The following is a 12,166-nucleotide window of genomic DNA, read 5'->3' on the forward strand; positions in this document are numbered from 1 at the left end:
AGCTAAAAGGACACGGCTGCGAATGATCCGGCTTTATATTGGTCTAACACTCCAACGCCGTGAGTCATCCACACTATCCACAGATGCTTATTTACTAGCCAAGTGTCTTCACCTCGTCCTTTTTTCTTTTTTTTTTTGCTCCATCCCGGAGGTGAAAGCTGGCTGCCTGCCATCGGTTCTCTTCGAAGCGCAAATAAACCAAACAGACTGTCCAAGCCACACAATCAGACGAGACCTGCTTGTGACTCTGACATGCTGTAAGTTGCTTTTGTTGTTTTTTTTTTTTATCTGAACCGGACCAGTATTATGGCTTCGCTGTACCAGAGATTCACCGGAAAGATCAATACCACCAATTCCTTTCCGCACCTACCTGAGGCCAGCCACCTTCTTGGTGGACAGGTTGCAGACGAGGAAAACGCAGCGAAGACCCCTCAGCAACTCCTCGATGGGAGACCTCACGTCCAGTACCGCAAAAAATGCCTGCGGGAGGATGAGGACGTAAGAAATGAGTTTTTTCTTTGTTGTTTGCATGCATAAAGCCACAATTATGCACATTTTGGACAGTAATTCTTCAAACACTCTCATTCAGACCCCAACAGGCCTCCCTGAAGCTTTCACTTTTAAAAGATGTTGAAGAAACTTTCAAAAGCTTGGTTTCTATTCTGTGGCAGCCGCAGTCTTCCATTATTATGTTGCTTCTGCTTGTGTTGCAGTGTTTTTTAAAAAACATTCATCTCTTCCACTACTAGCAATGGTAGCATTAAAGCTCGACGTGCTTCAGGTGACCGTGATGATGATTTGACTTAAAAATCAACACTTTCTGCTCCATATGTTTCATATCTGTCTGCAGAGAGCCGCTGATGGGTTGCATGGTGCTGACCGTGGTGCTGAAACTGCAAACAGCACCACAGCAGTGTTGTGGTTATAGAAAGTGACAAAACATAAGCGTCTGACCCATTTTTGAGAGGTTCATGAAGAGGGTGTTTGGCCCAACCATGACCCTAATCCCCCTCCCAACACACAAACACACACACAAGCCTTTAGCATTTAGAAATTTCTCACTGTGGATTTTGATGGATAAGTTGAGGGCCAGCTCAACGAGGCAGCTGCCTGGAGCCTCAACAGCACAAGGGACGCAAAGGAGAGGAAGAAATATTTTGTAAAATTATAGTTCAACCTTAAAAATATGCCACTAATGTGCCCCAAGCACTGTTAAAGACACCGGTCACAGTAAACAGCTGATCTAAAAGGAAGCTACGCATACAGATGTTCCCTGCAGCATTATAAATTGAAGCCACATGTGATAAATTGCAGTGTGGGTGCAGGCGACTCCTCAGATTGCCTGTAGAAGTCGGATTGTTGGTTTTACAAAAGAGAGGCTGTAGCGGGGAACTAGGATCTAAAAGTTGAACAAAATATTACTGTCAGGCTGCAGTGATCTAGACACACAGACGGGTGCACAGCCAGAACTGTCTTAACAGGTTATTAATAAGTTTGACGAATATTTAATGTAACCCAGGGGAATCTGAAGGCGATGCTTGCTGCTTACAGCTGTTTATTGGAGTCTTTCCTTAAAGTTCATCCAATAATCGCAGCTTCATGGGGTTACTTACAGCTGCAGAATCATCAGGAGGGTTTCAGCAGAGAGAGTTATTAATAATCATTAAATATTCTCAATGCGGATAGAATTAAAACACAGTCTGTATTTATTTATTTTTTACACATTAGTCAGATGACCTGTCACACTCACACACTTTTTGCAGTTAAATCATTTGTTACACACCAGCTAATCCAAGGTTGAGTTTAAATGTTTCCTAAGGCACTGCAGTAGCAAGAACCAGTCCTGGATAGGTGGTACTATATGGGAAAAAATAACAAGAAGGCTCAGTTTATGAAACATTGTTGGAATGGCTTTTCTGCTCAGTCCTGCTGGATTGTGTTTGGCTTTGTTCTGTGCTTTTTAGATTTAATGACAGGTACATCATCACAATGCTTTTTATTAGTTCACTGTTTGTCTGCTTGTAGCCATGACGTGAAATTGCTTCTCATACAAAAACCAAAATGCTCTACTTCAGCCTTTCTCTATTAGATTAGAAGATGGCTATTTGGACTTTGTGCCTGTTAGAGACGACAGCACCCAGTACCTCCAAACTGTAGTGGTTTATGCAATCACCTAACAAGCAAAAGAATCCTGGTTCATTTATGGCGAAAACACAAAGTGTTTGTGTCATTCTGTTTTCATTTGTGAAAACAAACACAACATGAAGTGCAGAGCTCTCAGACAATTTTGTCCCCTAAACAACATTTGTGTTACTGGTTTCTCTTTTTTTCAGCCTAAGAAGACTCATATCCATCTAGCTATGTAGCATCAGCCATGCTTCCACCAAATAGCGAAAACTCACAGAAGGTTTCAGATTGGCTGGAATCTCACATTCTGTCTGCACAAAGACAGAGTTGTTAGGAAATGTGTTGCTTGTTTTCTGCAGGAAATAGAGGTATAGTCCTCTGGCTGTGTCCTATACGCGTCTGGACAAAAAGAAATAACCTACCATTGCTTCCTTTAAGCTTATTACCTCATTTTTATGGATAATTCTTTTCTGGCGACTTGACAGTCACGATTTTCTTAACAAACAGACATCATTTTACCCGTTAAGTCAGAAGTTGTTATTGTACTGCAAGATTTCCAATTTATTACATTTGCACTATTAACCTTGAGGTCACCTTTAGTCCCAATGTCTCTCTGAGTCGTGCTGGAGCATGAAATTGCCTTTTGCCTCAAGAGATGGGGAGACCATTTCAAGAAGTACAATTTCCAATCCCTCCCTCCTTGGCAAAAGTTTTCCCGCGCTGTTGTTGTTCTCCTTTATTTTGCAGACGGAAGAAGCAAACAACTGAATCGGACATTCGTGAATTTAATTTCATTCATCCAAATATTTACCAGTGAACACTCGTGCGTCTGAGAGTTTACTCTGAGTTAATGAAAAGCACAAAGAATTACATTTTTTGTAAACAACAGTTTCATTTGTTTGCTGCTGTGTTCTTCTGAGCTCTTGGGTTCGCGAAATGCAGGCACTGCATCTTTGTTTGTCGGAGAGCTATGTGTGTGTGTGTGTGTGTGTGTGTGTGTGTGTGTGTGTGTGTGTGTGAGATGAGATTAATTCTCGCTTTGCACTGTGTGTCAGTGTTTCATGGTAGAGTTTACGTCACCTAGGGAGATATCAGCAGTAGTTCGTTCTCCTCCTCATTACCCTTTACTGTAAATAGAGGCCTGTGAACATCTTAATTAACTGTTGGATATAAAGGTGAAACAGGGTAGCATTTTGCCTTAAGGCTGGAGCCTGGAGACACATTCATGACTCGGCCTGTATTGACATTTTCTTTATAGGTTACATAACAGAAAAAAAAAAAAACCCACATCTCTTTTTGCTTGTGTCTCGCCCTGTGATCTGGAATAATGACATGTGACTCACAGTCAACATATCGAGTAATAAAAACAATATTCATGCTGTTTTTCTTTGACAAATAAAGAGGAGGTGGTTGAATTACCCTTTTTTATAGAGACCTTAAGACAAGTGACAAAACCTTATACGAACAAATATGAAAAAGAATCATTGTGAATTAAAGTAGCCCAGATTTATAAAGAGCCACGTGATAAAAATATTGCTCTCTTTAACATTTCCTTCTCGTTTCCTTTAAAAAAGACATCAAATCTAAATTCTTGTGATCAATGATTTACTAGAGGCCATGCTTATGGTTCATTTTCAGCTGTAATAAGCATCATCTGATGTAATGAGTAAGCCTTAAAAATGTATAACTACAAACGAAGGACAAAGTCAACCTCCATTTATACCAGGGCTTAACTTCTCATGATCCTTTTATGGAGCTCTAATCTAGATTTTATGATTTGGTGATGAAGGCTGTCAGTTTTCTAAATAAGTTGAACATTTTACTGAATAAAAGCCACAAAATCCTACTGATTCCCATCGTTTCTATCCCCAAAATAGCTAAAAACAGACCTCCTGCTGCTAATTACAATGACAGCTGTATTCATGTCTGACTATAAGTACTAGTCATTAGTGAAAAGCTCATTTCCCACAGGGCCACCTTAATCTCAGAATAGCACGCTGCTCTATAATGCATTAATATTTCGATCTCGGTCTGGGCTTCCGCTTTTAAAATCAACCGAAGTATGCTGAAAATGTGGTTTCATTTTACTTTTAATTAGCTCTTTTTACACATATGTAATATGCCCTTATGACAAAGAGATGGTGTGATGGCGTCCCTGAGGGCCAAAGAAGCATTTTTGAAATGGCAAAGTGGGCAGGCTGTATCTCTGGGGACAAGCACAAAGAGCTCTGAGCTCTCTGATTTCCCTTTAGTAATTACAGGAGTTTGTTTGTAGTGAACCCATTGTATTTCAGGACACTGCCAGCTCTTCAGCATTGAAAGCATCATTACACTACATATCCTCTTTTAATTAATTTAATTAAGTTTCCTTTCGGAAGGTTTTATCTGAGGAAAAATTCCCTGAGCACTAAATTTTCAGATTCTGTTTTGAATCAGAAGGAAATTGATGTTCAAAAGGAATGAATCATAAATCACCTTTGCTGTGTGACTTAAAATTGAATTCATGTTGGATAGACTGCCCAGGGCTTATACATACACGAACACGCACGCAAACTCGCAGCCTGTCCTCATGCGTCCCCTTAACTGTGCCTTCTGCTTAGACATACTCCAGATCTGAGTAAGACAGTTTGGCCCGGTTCCCAAGTCTTCGTTTAGCTCTGTGCTTCCTTTGAGGTCCAGAGCTCAGATAAATCAGCCAGACGGAGCTCAAGAAGAGCAGCCAGATAAAAGAAAGAGAGCAATGAGATGCGTTAGGCTGTCCTCATTATCTTTGAGGAAAGGCTAACTGTGTGCTTCAGATGACGACTGCTTACTGAAGGATGCCACCGGATTTGTTACTTGGCATGCTAATCCAAAATGATCACGAATCCTGAGGCAAGCTCCCTTTTCATCAGTGCAGAAAGCCAGATGTGAATGTTAAGGATGGAAAACGGAAAAAAAATCTACTTCCCATTACTTCCACGAACAAATATTTTATATGAGGAGCTATGCCAGGAAATTCTCTTGTCTGGATGCCACCACATTAGGCTTCAAAGGAAACAATCAAGACGCAAGCACACGCTCTAATTTTTAATAATTATGTGATTATTCCTGTAATCATAATTATGCTGTATGAGAGGAAAAATCATTGCATGAGACATATAAGTGCGGGAAAACATGAACTGTTGCCCTGTGTGCGTTCATAGCGGATTGTAGGTTGCTTAGTTTTGTCTTTATAAGCTTGTAGAGCTTTTAATGAAGCAGCTGGAGTTCAATATTTTGTGAGCCGGTGATGCAGAATTAGAACTTAATTGAAATTAAAGCTACTGTGAAAACATTAAGACTATTTTTCAGTTTCTTTCCCACCTGGGTGGACAGAAGATGGCGTTATAGTTGTGTATTGATCAAGCGATATTACAGTCGCATTTCAACCTGTTACAGTTTCACTCTAATACCACAAAGATAAACACAGTAACTTGATGTAATCTGGTTTGTTTTATTAGCTTATGTGAAAAATATTTTGTCTTTACATTATTTTTCAGAAATATATTTGTCATCATATTTTTCTCTTTTAGCTGTTTTTGGTCTCCATTGTTCCGTGAGGGATGTTTCTGGCACTTTAGCCACTGTCTATGTACTAAGTACAGTTAGAATCAGGCATGTGGTGTACAGCTAAGTCTGATCCTATCCTAAAATAACAATAAAATACTAAATACTAAATATTAAATAAAAACAGAAACACAGACGAGTAAAAAATGACTTAAAAGAAATGGTGAAGAAATTTGTGCTGAGATGCAATTAAATAAATGAGAAAAAGAGGTTCTGCAAAAGATAACAATAAGGTTGTACAGTCACCAGCTACTTTATTAGGTACACCTGTTCACCTGCTCCTAATCCATTCAGCTAATCACATGGCACTAACTCGATGCATGTAGAAAAGCAGACACCAAGCATCCAAATGGTGATTTAAGTACTTTTGAACAGATCGTGGTCGCTGGTGCCAGACTGGCTGGTCAGAAATTGCTCATTTCCACCCCCAAGAATGGTCTGAACCACACTGGGTGCCACTTCTGTCAGCTAAGAACAGGAAACTGAAACTAAAATTCGCACAGGTTCACCTAAATTGGCAAAAGTGTTTCCTGGACCGATGAGTCAACTTTTGCTGTGACAATCAGATGGTGGAGTCAGAATTGGTCATAAACAACAAGATAAGATCAATCCTGCCTTATATCAACAGCTTAGTTCAAGTTCAAGTTCAAGTTCAACTTTATTGTCACTTCAACCATATACAGTTTAAAAATACACAGTGAGGCGAAACAACGTTCCTCCAGGAACCAAGGTGCTACAAGACAAGTTAGTGCAAAAAAAATAATAATATATAATATATCTAGTAATAATATTGTGCAAAAGAGCATTTACAGGTTGGTGTGTGCGATGGTTTGGTGGTGTAGGTCAGTGTGTTTGCGCTTGTGTTGGTTAGTCAGTCCAGTCTCAATGTTTTGAGGTATTTGGGTTAAGCTGAGTGATAATGTTAGTGTATGTGTGTGTGTGCGTGTTTATCAGTCAGTCCCTTTTTGCTGAGGAGACGGATGGCTTGTGGAAAAAAGCTGTTGCACAGTCTGGATGTGCGTGCCCGAATGCTTCGGTACCTTTTTCCAGATGGCAGGAGTGTAAAGAGTGTGTGAGAGGGGTGTGTCCGATCAGCCACAATGCTGGTGGCTTTGCGAATGCAGCGTGTGGTGTAGATGTCCTCAATAGAGGGTAGAGAGACCCCGATGATCTTCTCTGCTGTTCCCACTATCCGCTGTAGGGTCTTGCGGTCTGATATGGCACAGCTCCCAAACCAGACAGTGATGCAGCCGCTCAGGATGCTCTCAATAGTTCCTCTATAGAAGGTGGTCAGGATCGGTGGTGGAAGCCGGGCCTTTCTCAGTCTTCTCAGAAAGAAGAGACGCTGTTGGGCTTTCTTGTGCAGGGAGCTGGTGTTGAGGGACCAGCCGAGGTCCTTCTCCAGGTGTACGCCCAGGAATTTGGTGCTGTCAACGATCTCCACAGAGGAGCCGTTGATGCTCAGCGGTGAGTGGTCGCCTCGTGTCCTCCTAAAGTCAACAACCATCTCTTTTGTCTTGTCAACATTCAGAGACAGGTTGTTGTCCTTACACCAGTCCGTTAGTCTCTGCACTTCCTCTCTGTACGCTGACTCGTCGTTCTTGCTAATGAGACCCACCACGGTCGTGTCATCAGCGAATTTAATGATGTGATTTGAACTGTGTGTTGCTACACAGTCATGAGTCAGCAGTGTGAACAGCAGAGGACTGAGCACACAGCCTTGTGGGGCCCCAGTGCTCAGTGTGGTGGTGCTGGAGGTGCAGTTCCCGATCCGTACTGACTGAGGCCTTCCGGTCAGAAAGTCCAGGATCCAGTTGCAGAGGGAGGTGTTCAGGCCTAACAGGCTCAGCTTTCCGATCAGTTGTTGGGGGATGATCGTGTTAAATGCTGAGCTGAAATCTATGTACAGCATTCGGACGTGTGAGTCCTTCTTGTCCAAGTGTGTCAGGGCAAGATGGAGTGCAGTGGAGATGGCGTCGTCCGTTGAGCGGTTATGGCGGTATGCAAATTGCATTGGGTCCAGTGAGGGGGGCAGCAGGGTCTTGATGTGTCTCATGACGAGCCGTTCGAAGCACTTCATGATGGTGGGTGTAAGTGCGATAGGGCGGTAGTCATTGAGACAGGACACAGAAGACTTCTTGGGCACGGGGACGATGGTGGTGGCCTTGAAGCACGTGGGGACAACGGCACTGCTCAGAGAGATGTTGAAGATGTCGGTGGTGGGGCTGGTGGGGGTGGGATGATGGTGTGTGGGGGATATTTTCACGGCATGCTTTGAGCCTCATAATACCAAACATGGGTCAGAATCTCTGAGGAATATTCTAGAATTAAGGTACTTCTAAAGACAAAAGGTGATCCAACCCAGTACTAGCAAAGCGTACCTAATGAAGTGGCTTGTACTGTTGAATTATAGTAATTAATAGTTAAGTATAAAATCAGGTAAAACAGCATGAAAGTAAATATCACATGTGGAAAAAAACAAGCCAGTGCTTGGTTTCTGTACGTTTAAACCAGTGTGCAGTGCAGAGCACAGAAGGCAGACATGCTGTCACCCAGCGCAGCTCCTCCCCTCAGGACAACAAAGCAGCCGCGGCAGGACCTCATGCTCGATGTTGCCATGGTTGCAAAGGTGGAGAGGGTGAGGCTGTAAGCTCTGGGAACACACACGCTGCTGCTCGCTGGTGGCTCTGACTGCCATCTGGAGATGACGCAGCTCTCACATCGCAACCTGAATATCCTCCGCTCATACCAGCATACTGTGTCCATCATCATCACCACGATGTTAATTTTCCTTCTTGTTAAAAAAGTATGAATTCCCCTTTGACTCTCAATGAATACAAGCCTCCACTCTGGTTTCTGCACCAGGTCGCCATTGACAGACATATTCGACATCAGCCTTTTTTTTTGTTGCTGTTGTTGTTTGCTTTTTTAGCTCCTCTGTTCCCAGAGGGCATCTCAACGGGTCATCCATTCCTCTCCCCGGCACCTCAACGCTCTGTTGACACCCCATCGATCATCCCTTCGCGCCCTGCCCTCCCCCAGCACCACCTCTACAGACCTGTCAGCGGCACATCAGCTGACTGCTGCCTCGCTGTTTGACTGTCCCTCTTCCTCCTGATGATTTACTGTATTATTACAAAAGCTGACAGCGAGTATTAGTCAGTGTTTAAACAGAGAGAGAGGCCTTATTACGCCGTGATGATGCTGAGCTTCAGTCTCTCGTGGTAGATTTTCTGCTCTGAAGATCACGTGAAGTAAACATATCATCAGCTGTCATTAGGCCTCCACGTGGGTATTTTGTAATCAGTGGTGTTCGAACACCGTTTTGTCGCTTTCTTTAATTACAGTCTGCGTAGTTGAAATTTACCGAAGCCGATTAAATATAGATGCAAATACAGAAAAAAGAAAATCACTCCATCTGTCTACCTTCATTTGCGATCGTCAGCTTAATAATGGCGGTCACATTCACTTCCTTCACGTCACAGGGGATTATCTCACTCTTCAGATGCAACTTCACTCTGGATCTTTTTTTTTTTTTTGCCTGTCCCATTTGGTTCTTTAACCGTCAGAATTGTTTTCTGAAGACCAACAAGGATACCCAATGGATTTATTTTGCCAAATGGATCATCATGGCATTGCCGTATTGGTCCATTTGATCGACCTTTGTTTTTATTATTTATTTTATTTTCAATTGTTACAGACGGGACAGACGCGAGTGAGGGATAGGAAAGGGAGAGAGAAAGAGGAAGGAAAAGAAAAACAGAAGGGGAGAGAGACAGTGAGAAAGGGGGAAAAAAAGAATAAAAAAATCTCCTGGATCACCTGTTGAGAGAAGAAGAATAGAAAACAAGCAAAAAAAAAACCAAAGCAATATACTAAACACAACACCATCGCATTAATCTAGCTAAGTGTAAACAGCAGTAAATACTAAATACTAAATATTGTTGTGCAGCACGCAGGACAGACAGACCCCTCGTCTGGGGATCCTCAGCCCTTCCCATGAGGGTGGCACGGATGCCCCTCCGGTGGTCCTCCTTGGGCTCTCACACTCTGGGGCCTCTGGATGTCTGGGGCCTGGATCTCCTCCATGCCTGCTTCATGCCCTGGGGGACGGGGCTATGGCTTTCTACATCCTCTTGCGGACCATTACATGGGGAAACCATTTGAATACAAGCGCGCTGATCCACACAGGTGTGCACATGGATGTTCACTGTTCGTAGACTTAAATCACACCTTTCTTGGCTGCTACTTCAAAGCACATTGTGCACTGTCACTCTGGATCTTAAAGATTCCTGCAGTGTTTAAGAATTACACGAGAATGCAGCTAAATATAACCGTCTCTTAACCTGTCTTGCGTCCCATTTTCTTTTCTCCTGTGCTTCATATTTATAAATGGAGGCAGCATTCTCACTGATTTGTTTTGAGGATGAGCTTTATTAGGTGTGCAGCTGATAATCACCAGAGTAACTCCTTTTAAAACAGTCAGTTTTCTTCCTCCTGCTTTGCTTTACTCTATTTTTCACAGTTTATTGAAAAAATAAAGGTCATGTGCAGTAGGCAGTGTCATTTCACTGACATTTTAGATGCTGGAGACCATTTTTATGGCTTTTTCCTTGCACTGTGTCTGTTTTGCCACTAGAGACTGTTGTGTTCCAATCAATGCACCAGCTCTACGCTATGGTGAAGGCATCAACAGTGCAGTGGATAAGTGAGGCTTTGGTTGTAGTTAACACAAACTCAAAGATTTAATAGCCAAGCCAGTGTAGTGAGTAGTAGATCATTTATGTACCACCAAAGGCAATTTTTATTTTACCTCGCACTGCTTCTATAAATGTTATCAAAAAGCTGGCACACCTGATGGTGTCTCATCTGAGAAGAGGGTGAAAATGTCACCTCTCGTAAGGTTTGAAAAGGTTGTACGGTCATCACTTCACATTAAGAAATTGCTAAGACACTGATTAAGACTTTTTCTGCCAGTTATCAGTTGATTCACTTGATTGCGACATTTAATTCAAGGCTGTGAAAGATCAAATTGCCATATCCTCTCTGGAGTTAAATCAGAGGCTGACAGGTGCTTCTGTGTGGGTATTTTCTGCAGTAGCAACAAGCTCCATTCATGTATTTTTGAAAACAGCCCTCCTTTATTTAACTGAAACTCATCTGTGCCTCTGCAGCAGCGCTTCATGCTTAAAATTGTTTGATTCAGACAAAACAAGAACAAATCAGAGGTATAAATCTAACAGCAATGCGCACATAAATATGAACTATGTGGAGGAGATTTCTCCTACAGCACTTCAGTCAGTTCGACTCAAAGCGACGAAGCCCCGCTGCCATCTCTCCCGAGTCCTCTCGCAGTCGTTTTCCGGGCTGAGACCAGGCAGCAGTAATCTGTTGTGTCACACGGGCAGATTCTCTTATCGACCCTGCCATGATACAGCAGCGACACACTCCTGAGAGACATGCACACAAGCAAGCACTCACACAGGGGTACAAGCACTTAATTTAACTGTCATACAGACACAAGCACACACACACGTGTGCAGGGCATTTGAGAATAAAAGCAAAGTTTACAAGGTCACATCACAGCGTGATAAATCCTAGAGATATCCAGCAGCAGACACGAGTTGGACCTAATGCATCTGTAGTAGCTGTGTCACTGTGGAGAAATAGAAATAGCGATGCTAATATGATTCCTGTTGATGTTTAGGTCTGTCTGCCGATGCTGCGACTTTATTAGCTGTCTCCATGATCATTTTGTGGCTTTGTAGCATCGCTGCTGCCTGACAGCCTGTGTGAGAAACGGAAGATTGGTGTAAAGATGGCAGGCACCAAAGTTTCATTCAGTCAAACAACTTTATGCTTGAAGTAATACATTTTACTACAGCAGCGAAAGAGAGTCCGAGTGTCGCATCTAGCTCAAATGTGATCACACAGAAACTGAGGAGTGGTGACTAGGCAGCACCTTCCCCCTCCAGGTGTTTGCTGGGGTGATGGAGTGGGTTAAAACAGCAGGTTGGCAGACATGGAGGGAAGCAGTCACACCGATGTCACAGGGAAAAATGGGAAATTCTCCAGTTTAACCCATGCAAACTCATGGTCCAATTTGTATTATTTACATCTCCCATAATTTTCATGAAAGTAGAAACTAGTCTAAGTTTTAATGGGTTAGAAAAGGCTGCCAAGTTGAGAGTGTATGTTCAGGATATGAGGCTAGGATGTTAGGGTGTATGACGCACTGCAGCTACAATTACCTGCTGAATGAGCTCACAGGCTTCGTCACATTCACTACAGCGTCATGAAATATGTATTAGTATTCCAAACTGAAACCAAGTTATAGCAATTAGCAACATCATAGCAAAAGTATCGGTCGTCAAAAGATACACGAAGAGAACAAATCATTAGTTGAGCCTTTCTCGTGTCTTTGTTTGTTTGTTGTTTATGTCACGAGTGA

At 42.6% G+C, this 12,166-nt stretch overlaps 1 protein-coding gene across 1 annotated transcript in view; it reads left to right on the forward strand.

Moving 5' to 3' along the window:
• Positions 1 to 306: 306 nt before the first annotated feature.
• Positions 307 to 12,166, forward strand: part of LOC146613413 (A-type potassium channel modulatory protein DPP6-like) — a 96,996-nt gene continuing 85,136 nt past the window's right edge. Inside the window, exon 1 of the mRNA XM_085376979.1 lies at positions 307 to 498. Coding sequence (XP_085233105.1) covers positions 307 to 498 — 192 coding nt within the window. The remainder of the gene's footprint in view (positions 499 to 12,166) is intronic.

Source organism: Diplotaxodon limnothrissa, linkage group LG18 (assembly GCF_057381915.1).
Source record: "Diplotaxodon limnothrissa isolate DT_005_m linkage group LG18, D_limnothrissa_male_GT1.1, whole genome shotgun sequence".
Lineage (NCBI taxonomy): Eukaryota > Metazoa > Chordata > Actinopteri > Cichliformes > Cichlidae > Diplotaxodon > Diplotaxodon limnothrissa.